Here is a 26,378-nt window from a genome sequence, read left to right as displayed (position 1 = left end):
CTGAGATGAGACATGATCACTCTTTACATCTCGCTGATAGGAGGTTGTAGTGAGGGCGGAGTCAGTCTCCTCTTCCAAGTAAAGAGTAATAAGACAAGAGAAAATGGCCTCAAGTTGCACCAGGGGAGATTTGGATTGGAGAACTTTTTCACTGAAAGAGTTATTAGACACTGGCACAGGCTGCCCAGGGAGTTGGTGGAGTCCTCATCTCTGAAGATATTGAAAAGCAGTATAGCTGCGGTGCTGACATGGTTTAGTGATGGGCTTGGCAGTGTGAGGTTAGTGGTTGGACTTGATGATCTTAAAAGGTTTTTCCTACCAAAATGATTCTATGATTCTGTGATACTGGGACTCTGTGTTAAGTGCTTGCATGTAATGAAGTAATTACATCTGAACTGTAACACTAATGAATTAAAAGACTAAAAAAGTTAAACAATAGGTGGTAATGCTGTAAATGCAGATAATCTAAAAAAAAATTACATGTTTATAAAACTAACCTCTCTGTGAACACCATAAAAAATATTGTGCGTGATCAGTTAATAACATTCATATCAGTTAATAACATTCATTCTCTAAGTATTTTTCCTTGGCTAGTTTTATGTGGTGTAGGCTTTTGTATTTTCCAGTGTAATATTCTTCTTGCAATTCTATAAATATGACATTAACAGATGATGACAAAGATTACTCAATAGGCTTGTTTGCATCATACCTGTTTAATTCCAATGAAGTGAGATCCAAAAATGCTGAGCCAATAAAGTCATCCTGAAGTCCAAAGTCATAGTCAAAAACCTAAGTTGCAGTGGAGAAAAATGCATTTTTTCACTATTGGAAAGATTTTTCTGATATTTTCTTGCTTTATGAATGGTTCTTGAAACCCCTTTTCCAGAGTTAAGTCACATGTTTCTTCCAGGTCAAACCAGGATGAGCAACCTGCACCTCTCCAGCCACAAAGTAAACAGCTTACGTAAAAGTCAGAATGTACCATGTATAAGCATGGGGGTATACTGTTTCTAGACCACATATGTGATCTAGATATGCAAATACAGGCAAAAGGTCATGATATGATTGTGAAAAGTGGGTTATTTCAACACTTACATCACTATTGAGAAAGAGAAAATCATGGGTTTTGAAGACTACACAAATTTGTAGGGTTTAGAAATACCATAAGATGAAAACAGGACTGATATGTCTAAGCCTCTCTCTATCATTTTTGAACAATCATGGAGGACACGTGAAGTGCCTGAGGACTGGAGAAAGGCCAGTGTCATGCCAGTCTTCAAAAAGGGCAAGAAGAATTACCCAGGAAAATACAGGCGGGTCAGCCTCACCTCTATCCCTGGAAAGATGATGGAACAACTCATCCTGACAGTTATCACTGAACATATGAAGGATAAGATGGTTATCAGGGGGAGTCAAAATGGATTCATCAAGGGAAAATCCTGTTTAACCAACCTGATAGCCTTCTATGAGTGCATAACCTGCTGGCTAGATGAGGGGAGAGCAGTGGATGGCATCTACCTTAACTTCAGCAAGGCTTTTGACACTGTCTCTCATAACATCCTTATCAGAAAGCTCAGGCAGTGTGGCTTGGATGAGTGGACAGTGAGGTGGATGGAGAGCTGGCTGAATGACAGAGCCCAGAGGGTGGTGATCAATGGCACAGAATTGAGTTGGAGTTCTGTGGCCAGTGGAGTTCCACAGGGATCGGTTCTGGGGCCAGTCTTGTTCAACATCTTCATCAAAGCCCTGGATGAGGGGACAGAGTGTACCCTCAGCAAGTTCACTGATGACACCAAACTGGGAGGACTGGTTGATTCCCCAGAAGGCTGTGCTGCCATTCAGTGGGATCTCGACCGGCTTGAAAGTTGGGCAGAGAGGAACCTCATGAGGTTCAACAGGGACAAGTGCAGAGTCTTGCATCTGCCCAGGCTGGGGTTTGACCTACTGAAGAGCAGCTCTGCAGAGAGAGACCTGGGAGTGCTGGTTGATAATAAACTGACCATGAGCCAGCAATGTGCCTTCATGGCCAAGAAGGTCAATGGCATCCTGGGATGCATCAAGAAGAGTGTGGCCAGCAGGTCAAGGGAGGTTCTTCTCCCTTTCTACTCTGCCCTGGTGAGGCCTCATCTGGAGTCCTGTGTCCAGTTCTGGGCTCCTCAGCTCAAGAGGGACAGGGAAGTGCTGGAGAGAGTCCAGCGCAGGGCCACCAAGATGATCAGGGGACTGGAATATCTTTCATACAAGGAAAGACTGCAGGAACTGGGGCTGTTCAGTCTGGAGAAGAGGAGACTGAGGGGAGATCTTATTAACATTTATAAATATCTAAAGAGTGGGTGTCAGGAGGTTGGGACATCCCTTTTTTCCATGGTAGATAGTAACAGGACAAGAGGCAATGGGATGAAGCTGGAACACAAAAAGTTCCACTTAAACATAAGAAAAAACTATTCCACTGTTGAGGTGAGGGAGCCCTGGCACAGGCTGCCCAGAGGGGTTGTGGAGTGTCCTTCCTTGGAGGTCTTCAAGACCCGCCTGGACATGTTCCTATGCGACCTGATCTAGGTGAACCTACTTCTGCAGGGGGGTTGGACTAGATGATATCTAAAGGTCCCTTCCAACTCCCACCATTCTATGATTATATGATTCTGTGATTATGGGGACCCTGCCTTTAACATGTTACCTAAAAGAAAAAAGTGTCTTGACAAATCTACTGACATCCACAATCTGTGGCTGGTATATGGAATGGTATCAGTGATTTCAGATGGATTATGCCTTCCTGAGTCAGAGGGAAGAGTAACAAAGGAACTGGGGACAGCTTTTGGATGGAAAGAAATGAAAAAAGGTGGATGTCTACAAAGAAAAGTTGTGACACAAAATCACAAAAAAAAAAAAAACCCAGGAGAGGAGGAGGAAATGTCAGTTACCAAAATCTAATTTCTAGGTAAGTTAAATTTTCTTGGCAAACACTGTCCTGACAATTTCTGAGGAATATACCTTCAGCCCTAAGTAAAAGTGAGATTTGTGAAGAGCTAGTAATGAGGACATCTAACAGAGATGTGAGAGGCCAAAGTGCAGGCTTTTAAACTTTTATATACATACTTAAAATACTGTAATACAGAAAGTCTTTTTCTAAGAGTCAGCTAAAGCTGTTCATCATCTACAAAGATCTTAACATTGCCTGGGAACAGAAATCACATGGCCCAAAGGCTACAGCACTGTTGCAGGACTCACAGCGTTACATGAAAGTATCTGAGCACAAGTCTCTCGTGCACTCATGTACCTGGGCTGGTACTGTCATATTTTCTCTGTCTAACAATTCATTTTAATGAGGATTATGAAATCTCAGTTCATATTGCAAAGTAGAATTGTTGTTTCCTACAAACTAAGATGAAAACTCCAAGTAAATAATTTCAGCTGACTTAGTACAACATAATTGTGTCTTAGAATATCTGAGCAAGCTACAGAAACTGAAATACTTCACAAACTTGTTTTTAGAGTACAGACACAGATTATATCACTTGACACACTCTTCTAGGGAAAAAAAAAATACACACACCTATTCCCTTGTGGCCAACTACAAGGCTGCTATTTGTCATAAAGAAATCACAGCTAGGTAGCCAGAAGTGCCCTTCTTTGAATTTGTTTCTTTCATAGTGCTGGGCACACATCCATTCCTTACAGGTCACTGAGCTTAATAAAGGCAGGAAAATGCCAACTGAGGAATTAGAATTATCTTTACACTTTTCTAATAATGATGTAATTTATCTGAGCAGAATATATAGTACATGGTATTACACAGTACAAAGAAACATAGTACATAGTACAGTCTGTTTAAATGGCATTAATCTACTAAAAAAATCCTACAATTTCCTATTGCAGTTAAAATTTTTTGTCAAATACTTGAGACTAAGACTGATACTGATCTGAAGCATTATTTAATTTCAGTTTCCAATCATTCTCAAAGTATTTTTGATCTATGTATGTTCTACTTACAGCCCAAAGACTACAGCTTTCCTGGTAACATTTTTAGAACTTATTTTTTGTCTATTTGTTGTACACAATTAAGGATCACTTTTGGATACAGACCACCATAAACTACTGGGGCCAGAAAAGCATCAATTTAGTGTCTATAAAACAATGACCATGGCTTATCTAGTCTTCATTGCAAATTGGATAGCTAAGAAGCAACAGTGGCACTGCTGTTAATTATTCTGGGCAATGCTGGCCTCTCTGATTTAAACTCAAGCTGTTTGCTATTTTGGAATAAGTAATGCCTCTATTATGACAAAATCAACCTCACCTGTGATATACTAAGTAGCGTTACAATGTTAAATATATATCTTTTTTTTAAGTGCATAAAGCATTATGAAACATATAAGGAAATCTACTGTGTTCAGGTACAAACAGAAAATCAAAATCTAGGAGAATTGGGTACACTTACTGATAAACTCTCAAAATAACCTCTGCAAAGTATTACTTTTAATGGGATAGATTAGGATTCATTAAGCAATGAGAATTCCATAAATAAAAGGGATGCCATAATCATTTCAGAGCCACTGGCACAGGCTGCCCAGGGAAGGTGTGGAGTCTCCTTCTCTGGAGTTTTTCAAAACCCACCTAGACGCCTTCCTTTGTGACATATCTATGTAGACCTGCTTCAGCAGGGAGGTTGATGATGATGTCTAGAGGTCCCTTCCAATCCCTACCATTCTGTGGTTCTGTATTCATCATGAAACATACTTTACTTTCTCTGCCCTTCACCTAAGATCACACTGAAGTGGTATAAAACAATTACGTTCTGAAATAAACAAAAATGCTTCGTATTTTCCTTTTGGGTTTGGCTATTTTGAAACTTTGACATCATCATTATATAGATGTAATTTAAATGATTTTAACCTCTAAAAAGTCTTCAGTAATGCAAAATTGCAAAAGAAATTTTTCTGATTACATTTATAAAAATGTATAGAATTACAAAATATAAATTTTATCAATAACTCTTCTGTTTTAATTTGACAGATGTAAGTAAGACGGTATCTCACCTTTATATACAATGGTTCTCTTAGGCTGTCTATAAGAATTAAAGCTTTTTCTTCCCACACAGGGTTGAGGTTCTTGTGTATTGTTTTACTTCTAAACACTTCTTTTCCTCCAAGTTTGAACTTGACGTATGGATCACTAGTTCCTGTTGAAGACACATATATACCGTTAAGTCCTTTTAATGTGATAAATGAATGGAGACTAAATTACTTTAAGCAGAAGTAAACATAATTTCTACATGTAGTCAAATTGAAAACAGCAGCTGAGGAAAGACTTTTTTATTGTCACAATTCATTATTTTCCACAGTGTTATTACTCAGCTAATTCACCGTGCTAACATGAAATGGGTGTTTGCATCACTCTCTGCTTGCAATCCATACACAAAGTCATAGATGAAATACTGGCTACTGCATTGTAGTTTTTAGGCGATAGAATTATGTCCTTACTAAGATTAAGATTTTATCTTAATGCAATCACAAAAACTATATTATGATGCTAAAATTATCTTGGTAAAATATTAATCTAATTATATTCTACCTTCAAAAAGGCACTGACACCACTCACACCTGTAGTGTACCTCTTTATTGTGTCCAGCTCTCCTTCTTCCACACAGACACTCCTCCTATAACACTCCTAATGAGCAAATCAATTGTAAAGTCAGTCCACAAAGCCCAAACACTTCCCACAACGAACACAAACCTGTAGGATTTCATATATCTAAGACCTCTGATAGTGCTGAGTTACCATTAACAACCCTGAAGGGAACTGAAAAAGAAATGTTAAACATGGTGCCAGTGGAAAATGGCTGGGACATGGGTGTGGAAGTGTCAGAATAACTGGTGGAAGAAGGACTCTTGGTGGGGTATGTGTTGCATGCACAGAGATTAGTAGCCATCCAGATATATATCTGTGTCATCTTCTCAAGACTCCTGTGTGGGGAGACACAGGACAGCAAGCAAACAACTGATGGCACTCTGACGGCAAAGATAAACCACTGCTTGCTACCAGAGGGTACAAAATGGCACATCCAAAACCAGTACAGACACAGTCACCCCATGAGCAGGAGCCTCAGAGATGTGAAGAGGGCCTGTCAACTGGTGTCCTTACCTGACCTGTCATGCGTGACCCAGACAACATATCTATGCTTGTGAATGTGAGCATGTAGGTGTGAGAGGATGAAAGCATATGACCAAACCAGTTTCTGTTTAAAACTTTCCCCCTCCAAAAGGTTTCACACTGAGGTTTGCTACGTGGTCATTATCACACTATGATGCAGTTTCCCACAGTCTGACCTCAACTGCTGATGCAGTGACTAGAGTTGACATGTGGGAAAGGGAATGAACTCGGGGAAGCACTGGACAGAAGGGGCCAAAAGCCTCTTCTGCTTATGTTTAGCAGTCTCACAACAGAGATCAGCAGCTGAGTAGTAGGAGGCTATAGCTTGACAAACACTGAGGGCTGAATGAGTCGTTGCTGCTGCTGGAAGGAGCAACCATAGCACTTGTCATGGCCCCTCCACTGCCTGCTGCCCTGGACCAGCACCAACATTTCAGGAATCAGCCAGCAAATGGATTTGGGAATTAGTCCTGCCAGAAAGGCAGTCATTTTACAGCTGGAAGGGTTGTGGGGCACAGCTACAAGACACAGAAGTTGTGCCTGTGATTATCCCCATGAAACCACTGTCTCTGTAGTGGACCGAAGAAAGGCTACTCATCTTTTCCCAGATATTTTCATTACAAAAAACACAGCTAAGTCTTTAAACACAAGAAAAAAGATGGATAGAAAATTCAAATTAATACCTTCCCTAAAATGCCACTTGGTAAGACTTCATTGTAATGTAAGTGAAATTAATTTTAATGAAAAATACTGGGTTGGATCCATATTTCTGTTTCTCTCTTGGCTGTTTCTGAGATGTAATGATATTTGATCCGGATTACCTTAGAATCAATAATAATTCTAACATGAATAACAATCTCGTCTTCTTGAGTAACAGCAAAATTCTATGACAGACTTGTTTTTTAAAACTTTTAACGATATTCGCAAGACTGGGATGTTCTAGAGGTTTGTGTTTACATCCACTGGGAAACTACAACGTGCTCTTCTAAATACAAAGGCTGGGATGATCAGAGCTCTTTGCACTCTTTCATGCAGCCACAAGATGTCAGCACTCTTTACTTAAAATCATGTATTCCTTTCGAAAAACTGTGGCAGTGGAAAACTGATCTTGCACGTGACGGGGTCACTGTCATTCCCATCTGTTTACTGGGGCACAATTTCAGTGGCATAAAAATGCTTGAGCTACCACAATTAACTTGTTCCTCAGATATTCAAGTAGTGATGATGCTTTCTAAAGCAAAGATCAGACATTTGAATTAATTCTGTGGTACTTCAAGAATACTTTTAAGGTGGACACAACAAATCAGGAACAGTAATACAAGTCACAACTCCCCTTAATGATTTTCCTCACAGCTGCCCAGAAGGGCAGACAGCTGGTCTTTAGGCACTACATTTTATCATACAGGTTTCACAAATCTCAAAAACTCTTCTGTCAATTGAAATGGATGTAAAATACTGTTGTATACAATACCCAATGACTAGTTTAGAATCTAGATGTCGAATAATGTAATAGTAATTATTTTTTTATGTGTAAATTTAGTAATAGGGTGAGTCAAACATTAGTTGCACTTATAATGTGTTGCAAAAGCTCAGGGTTTGCATCTCAGTATTATGAATGCTGAGAGCCATTATGAAACTTTCTTCAACAATTCTCTACTTTAAAGCTGAGAACTCATTAGGTCTGCTCAGTTACGAGATCCACTCTCTTCACAGAGCTTTTCCATTCCTTGAAGAGATCATAATTTTTCTTAAAGAAAGAAAGATTTTAAAACATGTAATCTAATCAGCCATGCAATCATTTGTTTTCACAGAATGAGATGGCAAAAGGAGTAGAACAGAGGCTAAATCTTGGTTTTCTCACAGTTCTGCTGAATTGCATCCAGCCATCTCCAGCACTGTTCTGTGTCACAGGGTTCCAATTTTAATACATATTGTAACAACAATTTTCATACATTTGATAAAATTTTAATACAGCAATTGTGTATCCATATTAATACCATATCAAGCATATGTCAATGCTTTCTTTAAATATATTATCTAATAATGTTTTAGTATACAATTTTCATCAACACCAACATTTCAACTCACATATTTTTTGCTCTATTTAAGAGAAAAATGAATTCTGTTTGCTTTGGATCTTATTGTTAGTTGTGGTTATGAGTTCACTGCACAAAACCAGAAAAGAAAAATCAGAGATATCACAGACTGAGCTTGCAAGAACCCGATATCAGACATGAACCCATGTTATTCAAATCTCACACTTTTCATCAGTTTCCTGCTTACTAAACCATATAAATAAGTCAGATACACTAAGGCTTAATTGCATGAAGAGTTATCCTATCTGTGTCAGTTAAGAACATCATCACGAGCCTTCACTCATGAGCTTAAAAACTTCTCTCAGAAAAAAAGAAATTTTGAGTCACTGCTGTCCTATGGAAGCACCACCGTTCCCTGTGCCTAGGCAGCAAAGACTCTCAGCACAGGGTGGCTGGCTCGCTCTTCCTAGGCACACCAGCTGAACAGACACCTAAAGATGCTGTCAAAGTCCAGTGGAGAAACTATCCGTCATCGCAGCTGCTGAGACCAGACCCCGTGGAGCTGGAGGAGTCTGCAGTCTGGCAGCTCCCCATCAGCAATGATACCAGGGTCTAACACCTCTCTCTGTGCCGATATCTCCTAAAGTGGATGTTGCTTTGCAAGTTTAGGACACAGATTAGAGCTTGTAAGCAGACATAAAATAAGATTTTTAAATGTCTTTTGCTGGGGAAATATTTAAGGTATTAGTAATACTAAACTGCTTTTCAAAGGGAATCAGAGCAGCTTGATAGGTTGGAAATACAGCAAAGGCAAATTTGGCCAGAAAAATTATCAGTTGGATTGGATATAAAGAATGTGTATTCTCAGTGAATTGTATATGTTTAGTTACTTGGCTCCTGAGGCTTCACAACAGGCTTTTCTATATGACTAGGCCACTTGTTGAACAGACTCTTTTTCTTAATGAAATCCTATTTCATACAACACGATAAACTGCTAACTGAACAAAAAGTTAAGTATGAACATTGAGGTGAATGTAACTGTGAGAGTGAGTAATGAGCTGCTAATGAAATAGAAAGGATTAGGCAAAAGTTTCCATATTTCTTTACAATATTTTAGCATTTAACTCAGTGTGAACAAAATCAAGCTACCAACATATCTAAAAAAACCTCAGCTGAAGATCTACCTGTAGCATACGGTATCGAGACACTGAAATCCTGAAAGTAAATTTTAAAATCTTACTGTAAAAAGAGAGAATACAGGCTACAAAAACCCCAAGGGAACATAGGTGAAAACCAGTATCTTTCAGCTGTTGTTCCAGGTAGATATGTTTTTGTGCTTCACGTAACAAGAAGAAAGAAATTACATTTTAGAAAAACAGTGAGCTATCAAGTACCTGTATTACACAAGCAATTAACTGATTTAATTAGAACTGTTTAACTACAGCAGTTAAATGTGTTAATTTCTCCACCACTGCTATTTGCTCATGGTTTAACTTTTGAAACCAAATAGACAGCCATATGCAAGTCCATCCTGAAAAACAAGAGTGACTGCCACAAAAGCTTTTGCATCGTTCAGATGCTCATCGCTGCACAACTCAAATTCTAGTTTAAATTTTTTTTTTAAGCTACAAAAATAACTTTCCCCTGGGGAGTAACTGGGTTTAAGCATGTTGAGAAAAAGACTTCAGAAAAGAAAACTGAGCAAACCAGAGAAATTCATCTTCTACTCTCACTATGACTTTAGCCATAGAGGAAAAGCAAACAATTCATGAATGTCTTCCATGTAGGTAGTTATCACTGCTGTCAAGCAGACCACTTGGACTCAAGACATTTGGGGTTTTTTTTACCTACAAGGTATTAGGGCTCAGCAGTTATGTTACAAATGTTGCATCCTTGTCCAGTTCCCAATGTAAATCATGAGTATTGTATTCAGCACGTATACACAACAAATACCGTGGTTAGACCAATTTCAGCCTAACAGTTTGAAAAAAAAATAGAAGCTTCAAATAGTATTACTGTGAACCACAGAAATTAAATAAGATTTGCTGCTGCACGGGATATAGAAGGAATTCTGCAGGATTAAGTCCAATGTAAAAAGGGGTAGATACCAAATAAATATTAGGAACAGTTTTTTTCATCGCCACAAGTAATTGGGTAATATACACATTTCTAGAAGCAAAACTGAGGCAAAAGCATGTTCTTAATTTATTTCTGTTTCACTTGATCTACAAAACAAACTAGAGGTGCACAGAGATGCACAATAACTTTGATGTCACAATTCCTGAGAAGCTTAATTATTAATATAAACATTTATTCTGGATTCATTGCATGAAGTGCTCTCACTGACATGGACCTCCTTCCCCTTCTCGCTGCAATATGAAGCATCTCATATAAAGAAACATAAAAGAATAAGTCTGGTCTGTCCAGTCTTTTACTCTGAAAAGTAGGGAATCTACTTATCACAAATTATTGTATATTAATTTGATAAATAAAAATAGTATTTGTTATTATTGGTCTTGTACAAGAACTGCCAAGTCTACCTTCATGTTGGTGTTCATCAGCCTCCTAAACATCACAACTAAACACTGCAACACTAAAACACCGTTTTTCCATAAATAATCCTACTTTCTGTCCTTCTGACCACTTAGTAAATAATTATTGGTCTAATTCACTTAAAAAGGACACTGATTAGTTTAAATGATACAAAGCACTTCAGGAAAACTAATACCCTGAAAATGAAGGTACCATTTTCAAACTCACAGTGAGCACATGGATGTTACAGGATGCAGACTCAAAAGTCGACAGGGAATACAAAAGTTTAAATATTCAGTGCCCATTAAAAAAATATTTGTAATAACAATCACAGCTTTTAGTATTTCTTTTGAAGAATCTTTCTGCTACAAACAAAGAGGCAGCTTTAATTCTATATTTCCCTGTAGCCTACGATAAGTATCTTTTCTTAGTTTAGTAAATAGTCATTTAAGTGAATACTTATTATGCTGAGGAAATAGAATTTTAAATCCTACTGGCACAAGACATAATAGACAAAAAGTAAATTTGTAATAGTCAGCCTAATGAGAAGAAAACATTTATATTTCATTTTAGGCATGGCTGAAGTCAGGCTAATTTAAACAGGATTTAAACATGCCAAAGAAATGTTTTCCTTGCAGCTCAAATTATCATTTTAGTTAATATACTTTAATACAAACAGAATTACATCCCTTAATCAACGGAAACACTGTTTATTCTGCCCCTAAAGGGAAAACCTCAGGAGTGAAATGATAATCTTCCTGAAATTGTTTAAAATCTGTCTGAAATTGTTTCAAGCATGATGGTTTGTTTTTCAAGACAGTCAGCTTTTCAAAATCAATCAGAAGTTCCACCACTTCTGGAACCAAAAAGCACAGCTCATTCTTGGTTTTATACATTGCATCTTCCAGTTATATAATCTTTTTGACATAGACTTGCAATTGACAATTATTTTCTCACTTTACTTCCATTACTTTCTAGCTAGAGGATGCAAAGCCTCAGTGAGACATTTATGACTTGAGAAGACTTATTCCATGATCACCTACATTCATACAAAGATCCAGAGATGTACCCAGGAACACACAGGCTTTTCCCTCTCTTAAGAATAGAAAGTGAAAAAGGATTGAAAGCTCTAAGAACAGCAGCAGCAAACACATGCATCTGTTAATCTGCAATGTCAGAACTATGTTCCATATGTCCAGCAAAGGAAAAACCCATTTAACTACACAATATATCAACATATGAAATTCAAGTGAATGATAAATACATTCCTATAAAACCTAAAGCAATGAAAATGAAAAGGAAATATAGGAGATATATTATTACATAAATGTATTAGCTGGTGCATTTATCATGGAAGAAAAATGGAAAAAACATGCTTTATTCTCAGTACTGATCTTAGATGAGAAATAGCAATTTCTAAGTGATGGTAAAAACATTCAAATACTTAAAAGCTATAGCCAAAAGAACCTGATCCCTAGTGTTACAGATATATAATCTGCAAACAAATTTTGATTCATTGCTATCTTTTTCATAATTAATAAAAAGAGAATCACAACTACAGTTATGTATAGTTTATGAGAAAAAAAGTTCCATATTATGCTTGTAGATTGACAACTTAAAAGAATCTGAACAAGTTCAAAGCCAGCTCATGCTTGCTTTGGAAGAAGTGTATTTGTCAATCAGCAGGCAATTAGTGTGATTGACACTTTGATGAGCCCTAAGGGATTGGAATAATGGTAACACAAAAGGAGAGCCCACCTCACACCCTGTATTTCCTGCTGCTCCTACTGCACTAATAAGTAGCTTTTTGGCCTCTAACAGGAATTTGTGCTCTTCTGTAACAGACTGTCCTCACTGAAGCCCAGCTCCTCCTTTCTTCTCACTGTCATGACAAGTAGCTCACACAAAGTCTCCACATGGTGCTACTGCTATGAAAAGCAGAGGCCTGTGTGGATGACATGAAGTTCCTTAAGCTTCCTCATCTGTCTGTAGCAGTCTTATGTGCATGTTTACATGTTTCAATCAAAATTACTAGGGGATGGATTGTGCCTGTGAGTCACCTTCCTGTGTTTGGTCACAGCAAGAAATACACAAAAATATAAGTCTCCTGGGAGCTGTATATCATTTCAGAAAAAAAATACAACAAGTTCTTTTCATAAATCTGAGCTTCTGTGCTGTCCAGTTAGGGCCATACTGTAGAGAAACACAGTAGTGTGGTATTCCTGGGTTGAAGTAAAATTCTGAGCACTATCAATGCTGAAATCATTTTTAGACAGAGAAAATAGCTCTGAATTTTTACAGTCACAGACCTTAGAGAAGATGACACAGCAGAGAGAGAAATGCAAGATTTCCACTCATCTTGCTTTCTGCCAGGTCTTAACAACAGACTTGTACTGCTCTTAGCCAGAAGGTTCATTTTGCATGATGGCTGTCTTTTGTGTTAAAGCTTAACTTAAATGGCAACATTTGTCACCAAATACTGGATGATAGAAAAGTATCAATGACAGACAGTAACCAGAAAGGGAATATTTACAGCAGAATCATTATCCTCTCCTATTGGCAAAACTCTCATTTCTTATTACAGTGAGCACTACCACGAATATGACTGTAGCAAGTCAGCTAGAAATCAAGACAGAATTCAAGATGCAGTATTCTGACTGAAAATCGGCTAATTTCTTACTCGTGATATGAAGACAAGTTAATACTCCCAGTCAAACTGATTTTCATAACAATGAAAAACAACCACCCTGCTTATCATCCTGCCTTGGTTTATTTCCTAAACATTTTGCAAGGATATCAATGGAGAAATCAGTCCAAAAAGACTGCAGAAGCCAGGATTAATTGTTGGCATTCTTTTCTTTTAAAAATGTCTTCTTGAACATAAAGAAAAGGGAAGGAACATTTTGCCATTAGAAATGCTATTCATAGAAGTGCAAGTAATAAAAAGTGTAATTATGTGACAGACTGAGATAATACAAGATCTTTGTTTTATAAAGGCTCACTGGATTTCCAGTGAAATTATACCTACTATAGTTCAAAATGCTGCTTTACATCATATTAAAGCATCAAAAAAGGAATATATTTAGGAAAGGTCCAGAAGGAAAATGGGACTAGGGTATGAGAGAGAAAGATCTTTGTCTCATTCAGTTTTGCAACATGTAACTTTGAAAACCCTAATTTCTACCTTTAATTACAACCGTATTTGCTAAGTAATGAGTTAAGACCAGAACAATACTGTTTTAAAATCTGCTTTTGATAATTTATCTGTATTGCTGTGCTAATCCAAAAGCATTATGTACCTATCATTAACAAGGCTGGCAAAAATGTAATGATAGAAGCATCACTTAATTTTGTCAGATTGTCAGAAAAGTTTTACAAACCAATTTGAATATCAATTTTACTTTTTCTCATACTGCATTATAAAACCATATGAATGGGCACAAAAGACCAATGTTGCCTTAAAATGGGGAAAAATCCTTGACTTTATACCTCAGAAAATAATTTTTGGAGAGCTAGACTCCTTTAAATTTCAAGTTGTATTGGATTTGAAGTTATATCATGTAATTGCAGAGTGGTGTTGGTTGAAAGAGACCTTCAAAGGTCACTTAGTCCAACACCTCTGCCATGGGCAGGGACATCTTCCACTAGATCAAGTTGCTCCAAGTTCCATCCAATTTGCCCTTAACCATTTCCAGGGATGGGGCAGTCACAGCCTCTCTGGGCAACCTGTGCCAGGGCCTCACTAATGTTTCATCATCTAAAGCTATACCACTGTATCTAGAAGCATCATTTCTTACTGACCATTTACATTACACTTGTATGAGTACTTCAAGAGTCATTAGAATTCCTTCCTATTCTTCTTAATTGACCTGTAACTGAAACATCAAAAAAAAGCCTCAAAGATTACCTCTGAACAGCTACTTATGAGTGTTAACTGGAGAGTTTCTCTAGCTTTTGTTTTTAATCGTAAAGCACAATCCCTCAAATAGCTTTTTCTAGAGAATACAGGAAACCTATTGACAGCATTTCTTCCAAGAAGGTAAGGATTATTTTATCATTTTCATTTTATTACATTTCTATGGGATTTTAATATATTGTACATACTATTTTGCACACATAACGGTTGCAAGAGAGGAAATTCTGGTCCACTTAGACTGATGGAGATTCTGATATCAGCTTCAATGGATCAGAAAGAAATTAAGTAATCAGAACATCTATAGTGTTCTAAAATCACAGAAACCCTGTTGTTTAATATGGATTCTGATTTCTAAACCTGCAATAACTCTACGTAGCACACGGTCCATCTCCACACAGCTGCTGTCCTTACAGCATATGAATTTTCCCAATGTACTTCAAACTGAGAGTTTCAAGCGTCAAAGCAACTAATCGAAAAATGTTTGAAAAAACTGAAAACTTATTTTTGCATTTCATAATTGCATATATCAATATCAATAAACTCATATCAATAAACATTTCTGCATATGCTCCATAATTCTCATAAACAAATCTCCATTCAGGGAATTATTACTGTTGGGGTTTTTTTTAAACTAAATTTTCACTAAATTAAATAGGCTGCTACCCACAGATGTCAATTCTGGCTGAAAGTACTCTGCAGCTCCTGAAAACCTATTTTTTATTTGGATGCCTAAATAGCAGGGTTGGGAGGAAGCTGGTACAGTGTATGAGCCTGCTGACAGTAGTGTTTGCAAAATGTCCGTACTTGCCAGTTTCTGCTGAGGATGGCACAGAGCCAGCACTCGCAGGCAGCTTCTGCCAGACCTTGCCATGGGGACATTCACAGCAAATGTTGCTGTCTCCAGCCAGAGGTATCAAGGCTGAATTTATTTTGGAATTCTTGTAGAAATTTTCATTGCCAAGAGACAGCTGCTAAGACATGCTCTCAAATTATTTAATAAATCCACAATTTACTTGAAACAGTCGGTCTTCCTATGGGAATAGGCTCCCCCTCAAAGACTTAGGAAAGGGCATATAACGCTGCCCTGCAGCTTCCTCAGGTGTTTTCTCCCTCTGAGGATGGAGAAATGAGGAAAAATGCCCCAAGGGCATCAAGAGAAACACAATAGGTCAGATGTTTACTGAAATAAAAGGGAGAACAAGAGATCAGTAGGGTGCAAACTATGGACTGACTTTTCTTCAGCTTCCCAGGCAAAGGAAGTTTTCAAAGGGACTGCAGGGTACCATGAACAGGTGAGGACTTCCTAGAGTGTATAATTCCTGGCTATGATACAAACATAAAGATATCAGAAGAAAAATGCTGCACGTAGACCTGATGTAAGCTGTTTGCTGGATGGAGAGGTACAGGCACAGGGAGGAACCTGTCAGAGAACAAGCACCATGTCAAGCTGAGAACAGGAGCCAAAGCAACAGATTGAGCATGTCCTCCAGTGGACTTTGGCACCTGCAAAGGGATTTGCTCAAATGGACAAAGTTGTTTGTAGCACATTAGTAGAGAGTGCGCAACCCCATTTCTTACTCCTCTTCTCTGCTCTTTCCTCCTTGGTTTTCAACATCACAAAAGGACAACTACTCCCCATCACCATCAGGTATGAACCCCTGTCTTCAGGACCCTTCATGAGACCTTGCTACCTGAGGTAGAAGGGCAGGCTGCAAGGGGAGGAGAAATCACTCCACTGTTGCAGAGGGACAAAAGTGGCAGCAGAAAGGAAAGTGAATGTATTTTCATCCATCTAGATTTTACACTCGGCAATGTTCATCTGTACCTGTTGACACTTGGAACTCAGAGTTTTAATTGCCTTTAAGCAAAGCTAACTGCTCTCTGCAGAAAAAAAGGCACATAGCTTCAGTAGTCTTTTCATGAATTTTGGGCATCTTTACTCACAGATGACAAGCACTGCCTACCTAACAAGTGTGTGTACCTTTACAGAAAACATCCGGTAAATGTTTTTATACATGATGAATGCTGGCACAGTTATCTACATATATTTATGTGAATCCCAGTGTAACAGGCATGCCAAGCTGCCATTTCTTGATTCAGTATCTTATCCTCAGTATGTCTGTAATAAGGAAACTGAACATTTAAAAATCCATTCTTCCAGACATTCACATCCCCAGTTCTTAAAAATTATTACAGTATTTTTCACTCAGATAAAACTTACTATAACACCTTCATATCAGTCAAAATTCTCGCCCATTCTGATGTAACCCAAATACAAACCCTTTGATTTGAATCCAAAAACTAAGGGTATCTGATTTCCTCCATATTAAAAAGCATTCAAATTCCATACCTAACTAATACATGACAATAAAAATATAATTAAAGAGTTACTTTCCTGAATGTGGCATGAAAATACTGATGCAAGTGGTCTTTTAAAAATATTTTGGCATTTGGCTACCTGTTAAGGCATAAATAGCATTTCTCTTTGGTTATCATCTTGTAACTATTTTCCACATTTGGAATATGGCCTGAGAACTACACTATAGGTTTATGCTAATAATCCTTTCATCTTGACTCTCCAGGAAACAGAACAATAGCTTGTTCCTACCATTCTCAAACATATGACACAGTACTATCTCACAATACACAAAATTTATTCCATAACTGGGTCTACTTCAACCATGAGGATAAAGAGTTTCTCAGTCTCCAAAGCTATACTAAGTTTAATTGAGTTAAGGACTAAATTTCAGTATCCTATGTAAGTGAAACTGACAGTTCAAACACTAATAACATGTTCTGTAAACTTACATGAAAAGTCTTTCAGTAATTTTAAGAACATTGCCCTATACATAGGTTGGTTGCTTTCAATATTGTGTCTGCACAAAATCGGGAGTATGTTAAAGGGTTGTTTAGTCATGTAACTTTACTTATTAGCCTCTGGATCCTGACAATGTCACGGTATATAGTGTCATTTACCAGACAAAAGGCAAACTCTATATGTATGTTCTTGTACTGTTACAGTTCTCCAGATCCTCCTGGTTTTCAGATCTATCTCCCACAATTATTCTCTATCTAAACAGCATTTCTTAGTGACAGAAATATTTCATATAGGAAACAGTACATTTATCAAATTGAAATGCAGACTTTGTCCTACACGAGGGCACCAATTGCACACTCTTTCTGGCCTACTTCTTGTCACCTCTGGGGTCAACCCTCAGCTGTTTCTACACACACATTCTCTCTTCTTAGGAAGCATTACCTAATTGTCTCCTGCTGAGAGAGACACAGAGATACAATGACATTATCCCTTTAGAGGTCAAAGCCTTAGACAACAATAAACATTTGTGTTCAGCAACTCTTCCTGTGAGATTTCACACAGAGAATAAAAAGTTAATCATGAAAAAGCCAATGAATATTTCAATTATTTTTAAAAAAGTATTTTCCTTGTGCTGTTTTACAAGAATGAGTCAATTATCACGCATTTTGTAAGAAAAAAAATTACAAATTTTAAAGCCAGAACAGATGAGATTTTTTTAGACAAGTCTTTGGAATTAAGCTGTGCTACTTGTTTCCCAGCTTTCTTGAAAGTGCGGCAGAAAACCAGCATTGTACATCTCTCAAAAAGCACAAAAGGGGATAGATTGCAGGACCTAATGAAGTAAGAAAACACTGTGAAGAAAATATTTTAAAAGCTTAAAACAATATTTTGATATCTTTCTTTTGACTTAAGAAAACTGCAGAAAACCAGTCACTAAGATATCATTCCCTTTTCCAATTACTGTGCTGTATGTAATATTTCAGTTTGTGTCTCAGTGTCTCTTAAATGAAAAATGGATCAACCACAAGGGGGGGTTATTTGTTAGGTTGTTTGTTTATCTGTTTAAAAACAATCTTTAATATATTGCAAAATATCTATACAGGCATGTTACCAATATGAGGTTGCCACATAAACTCCTCATGGAAGGTCAGAGACTAGCAAAAAATCAAAGGGGTCTTTTTAAGTCCAGAAACGTGGAGTACATGTGTGGAGTACATATCTCTGAGTAGACTATAAAGTGTCAATATGTGACCAGCACATTGGCCAAGAGGTGAAGTCTGGGCACATCCAGAAGGGTTTTATTGTTTTTGTCTTAAAACATAGCTCTAGTTAAGCAGTCAGGGAACAAAATAAGTAGCAAGACAGCACTTGTGTGAACAGGACAGCACAAATCTGTAAGGTGAAAGTAAATCTATTCAATCTTTCTTAGTTTGAAACATTCAAAAAAAGGGAGAAAAATGAGCTATTAGGAGAATTAAACCAAAATTGGCTAAATTTCATTTCTTCTCATGTGGGTTTAGCTGTGCCTAGCTCCTTTTACTTCATGCTTTTGAGTCAAAGAACCTCTACATAGTTTTAAGCAGAGTTTAACATGCTTATAAGTCATCCCTTAATTGTAACTTTAATAATCTCATATAAATTTACCCAATGAACAAGTAACTTCTCAAACATTAAGGCAGTGTTACCAGCATGCTTACCTCCACGGTCCCGGGCTGCTAGATTCTGTCCTTTTCTTAGAGTAACATCCAACTGGTACATTCCGGGATCCTCAGAGGGAAAATCTGCATTACTCGTTCCAGTCAAATTTTTTCTCTGGAGGAGGAAAAAATAGCAATTTCAAATGTTACTATAAGTTTCACATAAGGTTTACTTTTCTGTTGTATCTCTACCCTCTTGAACTAAGACAAGGCCAAATCCCATTCCCCCTCCTCAGACCTAACATATCAACACCAAGGAAGCCACTTCTTTTATCAGTATGAAAATTCCTGAGCATCATTTTTATTAAAAAAACAAAGCCAAAACAAAACATCATAAGCTGTTTGACATCTCAGTGATTAAATTCATTATTTTAAAAGGTGGTTGAAAATAATTATTTGATATCTCTGTTTATTATGGGAAGCTCCATTTTGATTTACATTCACATACATTCCTGGCCCCCTAGAGCAGAGTAAGAGAAAAGAAAGCTGCTATTTGGGACTAGTCATTACCACTCCCCTTAAACCCCGTATTCATTCAACAGTGATAATCTAGGCATCTGTGAGCTATGATTTTGTCAGCTACTGCAGCACTTTACAGGATATGCGTTTCTTTCCACAGAGTTACGGAGAAAACTAAGCTGGAAGAAATACATAGACATCAACATATTTAATGCATTTAAATGCAGCTGTAGCTCTTCATTTCTAATACACAACTTAGGTTGCTTGTATGCCAGGAAAAAGACAAAATTTTTAGAGCAGTTATTTGTATAAGCTGTATAACAAAAAATTTTAAAAGAAACAATAAAGGAAGTCAGAACTCAAGGAACTCTGTGGACTGCATGAATAGTAACTACATTCCTGTCCAAATGATAAAGGAGAGAAATTATATTTCTTTGTATAAGCTTTTGCAAGAGACTTTTTAACACATCTCTGTAAGTAGCAGCTAATTACAGTGTATGCTTGGAACACCACATTTAGTTTTAAAACTAGAACAACTACATCTGTTATACATTCACAGTACACAGAAGCTTCATTTGTTATACATATTGAGCACCACAGTTACATATTCTCATGATAACAGTGAAATCTTTTAAGATCACTGCCATAAATATTTTATTTTGTGATTATGGGTACTCTGCGAGGGAAAAAAAAAAAAAGGCAGCATAATCAAAGTATCTCAGAGACCATGAGTGTACTGTCACACCACTTCAACAAGAAACTTTTGTCATTTCTGTTCCCTGTTCCTACTACCCCTCTTTGTAAGGTAATAATAAATCTGAAGAACGAAAGAAGACAGAAAATAAAGGTTAACTTGCATTATTAGGAAGTCATAACTCTGAGCCCTAGCATATTAACCTTTGCTGCAATATATGTGCATACTGCCATTCTCAAAACTTCCGTGGCAATGGAACTGTTCAAAACCAGCACACTTCAGAGAAAATGGTTAGATCAGATTTGATTCGGTGGGGAGTGTTGTTCTTGAAATCTCTCAACATGTATCTTATAATTTTGTTCTTGTAAAGCAATTGCTGAGATATGCCTGAAACTATCTAAGGAACTTGAAAGACTCTTGCCAAAGGCACCTACCACCTCCTTTTACATTATTAACACCAAAATTAGTCGTCTTTTTTTTTTTTTTCTCCCTTTTTTAAATGCACTGACTTCAGAAGGACACAAGATGGGTAACAGTGAATTTTCACACTACTCCTGCAATGCTTTGTGTCTACTCCAGACAGAAAAAATGGAAAAAAATGCACACTGGTCTGGTCCTCAGCCTCATCCTAAGACTCATTCATCAGGGTATTTATTGCAAAAGAAGAAACATGTGTTTTGAAGTAAATAAACACCAAAACTTTCTTACTCTTTCTTGTCTTTCTACAAGAGCTTGTGGACACAAAAGAAACATGATGTCTCCCAGCATCTATAACCTGCTCCCTACTTCTTCCTCAGGGCATCCCTTTTCTCCCTTTCAGTCTGAGGTACAATACAAGCTCTACATTAAAATTCATGGTTTAAACAGTGTCATGTTACCCCTTCTTTTCCTTTTTTCATCTCCTTTTTAATGCCTTTCCTTCCTTTCTTTATGGAAAGAAATTTCACTTTCTTTTTACATACATATTCATTAGTGTCTCAGAGAGCTGCCAAACACATCTAGAAACACTAAGGTGAGCAGTGTAACAAACTTACAGAACATAAACAGTTACACATATGAAAAAAAATACAAATAGATACTCACTATCCTTAAGTATCAAAAAGTCAAACCAGAAGTTCTGCATCAGAACAGCAGCATTTGAAGTATGCAATTAAAACGGAAGGTTGCTGTAACAAATGCAACTACCAATAAATCATTTTTCCATCATGTTTTCTAATGTACGAGTTCAAAAGTCAAAAAGAGGTAAAATGAGATAACTAGTAAAACACAAAGAACCACTTCTGTATGGTCTGCAGTAATGAACTAAAGTTAGAAATTTTTAGACAATAACTTGGAGAGCATAAAAGCCTACAATCTCCCTAGCCATGGAACAGTTTCAAAACCAAATTCCAGATTCCAATCCCTAATGTCAAGAAAATGAGTTCTCTCCAGCTAGGGGGGGAAAAAAAAAACCTACAAAAAACTAAAACCAAACCCATCACAACTAGAAGTTTCTTAGTGTTTCTTACTGTTTCTTACTAGCTGCTGAAGGATGATGACACTAAGCCTGACAAAAGCAAGGGTATTAATTCACTTTCAGTATGTAAAATGTATACAAAAGTCTTGAAATTACTTTCAATAAATATTTAACAAAAATGTTGAGATTCCAGAAAAGACAAGAATGGCAAATATTGTCACATATAAAAAATTGCCTATGAGAAGGCAATGCCTGAATAATTTTCTTTGAATTATTTTTTAGCAGTGGGGAGCCAAGAACTGGACACAGGACTCCAGATGAGGCCTCACCAGGGCAGAGTACAGGGGGAGGAGAAACTCTCTCGACCGGCCGGCCACACTCTTCTTGATGCATCCCAGCATGTCATTGCCCTTCTTGGCCACGAGGGCACATTGCTGGCTCATGGTTAGTTTATTATCAATCAGGACTCCCAAGTCTCTCTCTGCAGAGCTGCTCTCCAGCAGTTCGACCCCCAGCCTGTACTGGTGCATGGGGTTGTTCCTTCCCAGATGCAGAATTCTGCATTTGTCCTCGTTGAACCTCATGAGGTTCCTCTCTGCCCAACTCTCAAGCCAGTCGAGATCCTACTGAATGGCAGCACAGTCATCCAGTCCTCCTAGCTTGGTGTCATCAGCCAGCTTGCTGAGGGTACACTCTGTCCCCTCATCCTGGTCATTGATGAAGATGTTGAACAAGACTGACCCTAGGATTTCCCCTTGGTAAATCCATTTTGGGCCCCCCTGATCACTATCTTTTCCTTCATGTGTTTAGAGATGCCATCCAGGATGAGTTGTTCCATCACATTTCCAGAGATGGAGGTGAGGCTGACTGGTCTGTACTTTCCTAGGTCCTCCTTTTTGCCTCTTTGAAGACTGGAGTGACATTGGCCTTCCTTCTTAAAGCATCTGTTTTTCTAACAACTATCCCTATGTTATACAAATTCACCTGAAATCTGAAAGGTATTTCCAACAATGACAAGAAGTAGAAATAAAAAAGCTTTTCAGTTCAGTTCCAGTTTAGGTAAAGAACTGTTACTCAGCTGGGTTATTTATTAGCTACATGTCAGCTGAACTCTTTAACATTAGAGTGGTACACAAGGCAACTCCATTATGGGCACAGGATGTTCTCCTAGAACAACCACCACCAGCAGAACTCAGTACTGTATTTTAAGACCAAAAATCAAAGACAGTGTTACACCATGGGTGTGTATTAAGCACACTTATCAAGCTAAGCTGCTAGTCTAACAGTGTGAAATACTATGTTTGCTCACTTTTATGGGTTTAGACATTTACTGAGAAATCCTCCCATTCTATAAACACACAAGACAAGAGAACTGAGGAGGAACATACTCAGGTCTTGCGCCACTGCCACATTATGAGACACACACAAAAAAATGCAAAGGGGCTGTGCATCTTAGCATCACTTTTCTGATGTCTATGACTAGTATCCATGACAAGTTTCTGTTATCCAAACTGACAAAAAGCCCAAACTATTTTCAACGTATTAATTTAACATTTTGATTTTGTTTTAACCTATTTTTTTGGTGACACCTACAGAAAAAAACCACAACAATACTTGATTGTTTCAAAAAAAATATCTAGAGCAGCTGGAAGCTCTGGCTACATCTGTGTCATAAAACTGTTCGCTGTTAAAGCTTTCTGATTCACTGATGTGAAGTTAGGTAAGTATTTCCACTTCTGCTGTTCATGTAACAAAGGCATCAGCACCAACATTTCCTTCAGCAGACAAAGGAAACATAAAAAGGACTGACAGGGGAAGCTGTAGGTCTTTTTGCATGGACTGTCCATCTGCTAGGGCCATTATCAGGAAATGGGACAGCATTTCTCAAATATTTCTCAACTGGCATTCCTTTCATAGATGCATAAAATAGGTGGAATTAAATCCAACTGTCCTGCAAGGAGGAAACAGCAGAATGTCAAGGGTGCACAGACTGGCATGAAATATTACCAGCTTTCAAACAGAAAAAAAAAGAAAAAAAGTTTGAGGTACCATAATTATGTCATCAATATTGCCTAAGCACAGTTTTTCCACTCCTGTTACTGCCTATCTCAAAGTGGTTTCTTTCATTTGTCCAAGCTTCATGCTTTGGAAACAGTTGCCTGCAAGAAATTTGGAAATTCTGAATATACGAGTGTCTGTCAACTCCTTGAACTGACAGTGCTTCAAAGTCACAACAATAAAGTGACAAGCAATTTTTAATTTCACTCTAAGTATTTCTTATCTCATTGAAGAGTTACAATGATGGTGTCCTAAACAACACTTTGCTAGTATTCTGGCTGATGGGAAGTCCGGAAGAACAAAGGAACTTCTGAGTAAATACAGTTATGAAGCTCACTTCATCTCACTCATCATTTTCCTTATTCCCTAAATAAAGAGGCAAGTGCATTATATGAACCTATTTCAATAATAATAACACAAAATAACCTTCTGGCATTCTAAGTGTTACTGAAAATGTGCAGAAACTATTAGCATTTCAAATGCACTAATAATTTGCTTTTTATTAACCACATGCGTGCTTTGGATGGGACTGGACACTTGCTGAAGTTTGTCATACAACAGACGTTTCCCACAGACAAGATATGAGTATTTCTAATGAATGTGAAAAGCCTCAACTTTTGTGAAGATTTTGAATTGGATAAAATGTACTGATGAAGTCTAAAAGTCAGATTTTGCTCTTTATTACATAACTGCAATAGTCCATATTTGCTAGTCTGAAATGTCTCCATTATGAAGAACTATGAATTCGAGATTATTTCTGCAGCACAAAGATATTCTTAAAGTTAGCATTAACTAACCACATGAACATATCTTTATACATGTCAGTATTTTCTAAATATGATCCCCTGGTTTATATTGCCAGGAAATACACTGTGGCTTAATAAAAGTCACAAGTGCATAAAAGATTCAGCATCTTCCATGAGTTTTTTTGGCTATGGCTGAAGGAGCTATTTTATCTAATTGCTAAAGAAAACACTTAATAATCAAATAGCAATACTGACCATTTCCGTACACAGAATAATGGGAATATTTCTAGTAACATCTGTAGTCTCTGATTTTATTTGAAAGCAACCAAAAGCAAATACTCATTTCCAGTATGAAACTGATTACTGATAACAGCTTGTTACTTTTCCTTCTGAAAATGTAACAAACATATGCAGAAATAATAATAAAAGATGTAAGCACGTTAACATTTTGAAAGCTTAGATTCAGAAGTACACTCCAAATCACTTTTTTCAGTTGAAACACTAACCCTTCCTGGCAGCAACAGAAACCAAACAAATGCCAATACTGACAAAACAATCAGAAGAGATTCCACCAAGTTGTTCCTCCATTCATCTGTCTCCATATCCTGTTTAGGGGATTGAAAACTCACTTTGCTGATGCTTATTCATTCAAAGTTACTATAAAATTCCACTTCCGCAGCACTGAGATAGTGCAACAAAGAGAAAATCAAGACAAGTAATCCTTTCTCCACTGAGATTTGTTCTTGAATAATGCAACCCTGGCTTCCTTCCCAATTTTGTGACCCTCCATTTTGGCCTCTCTTCCCTCCCCCATGTTTTCATCTTCTCTTCTTATATGACAAATTTAAACCTCTCAACTGGTGGCTTCTGTGAAAAACAACTGTTGTAATCGTAACAAATCCTTCTGGAATCATCTGTGTTTCTTACAGATACAATAGTTCACTTACATACAACCAACTGTAAGTAAAGGGATTTAGATTGTCAGCTTTTCAAGGATTGAAGAAATTCTTTGTTTTCCAGTATAAGAAAGGGCAGATAATTATTTACTGCATTTTCCAGCTCTCATTCTTCTTTTCTTAACAATACATTGCTGCAAACCTCTTTGTAATGGGTTGTGTAACAAGCTTTTTGAAAGTCCAACTACATTTTATCATTTTGTTTCCTTTTGTCTAGTACTGCTACAATAATTTTAAAGCTTTTTAAGCTACCACTGATGAGCAATTTATTTGTAGCAGACATAAGTTTAAATCTACTAGACTTGGTATTTCAACTATTGAGTTATGAATTTATAACTAGAGTTTGATCAAGATCAGTATGTTTAAAGTTACCTAGTTTTGCCCAGTACTCCAGTACAATTACAGCTTTTAGGTAAAAATGTTTTTGCTAAGAGTTCAGTTGGTTTGACACTTAGATTTCACTCTCTGAACAAAGTGGTTTGTTACAACTGTGACGGGTTTATGTGGAGTTGCCTTTTGCTTGGTAGCAGGGGGAAAAGGCTGCAGTGTTGCCCCCATAAACAGTTTATAAAATTTCTCCCAGCTCTGAGTTGGACCCACCTCTGGTGTGGCTGGGCCAAACTGGTGCGTCTGCCATCACTATTTAAGAAGGAAAAAGAGTAGTATACAGAAGGAGGTGGAAGGGTAGTGCAAAATCTAAGTGACTATATGGACTTTGTAGCCAGAAAAAGAGGAAGCGAGGAGGGAGTGCTGGACTGTAGACTCCTGTGCAGCCCACAGTGAGAGAGCAAATGTTCCCCTGCAAGCCATGGAGGGCACTGGCCAGATGGATACTCACCAGCAGCTCTTGGAGGATCCTC

The 26,378-nt window shown here is 37.5% G+C and overlaps 1 protein-coding gene across 1 annotated transcript in view; it reads right to left on the bottom strand.

Moving 5' to 3' along the window:
* MCTP1 (multiple C2 and transmembrane domain containing 1) overlaps positions 1-26,378 on the bottom strand; it is a 285,266-nt gene that overhangs the window by 154,218 nt on the left and 104,670 nt on the right. The window contains exons 2-4 of the mRNA XM_062017784.1: positions 19,150-19,264; positions 5,037-5,179; positions 710-789 (exon numbers count right to left, since the gene is read on the bottom strand). Of these exons, the coding sequence (XP_061873768.1) occupies positions 710-789; positions 5,037-5,179; positions 19,150-19,264 (338 nt within the window). The remainder of the gene's footprint in view (positions 1-709; positions 790-5,036; positions 5,180-19,149; positions 19,265-26,378) is intronic.

Source organism: Colius striatus, chromosome Z (assembly GCF_028858725.1).
Source record: "Colius striatus isolate bColStr4 chromosome Z, bColStr4.1.hap1, whole genome shotgun sequence".
Lineage (NCBI taxonomy): Eukaryota > Metazoa > Chordata > Aves > Coliiformes > Coliidae > Colius > Colius striatus.
This window is presented reverse-complemented; position numbering and strand designations above follow the sequence as displayed.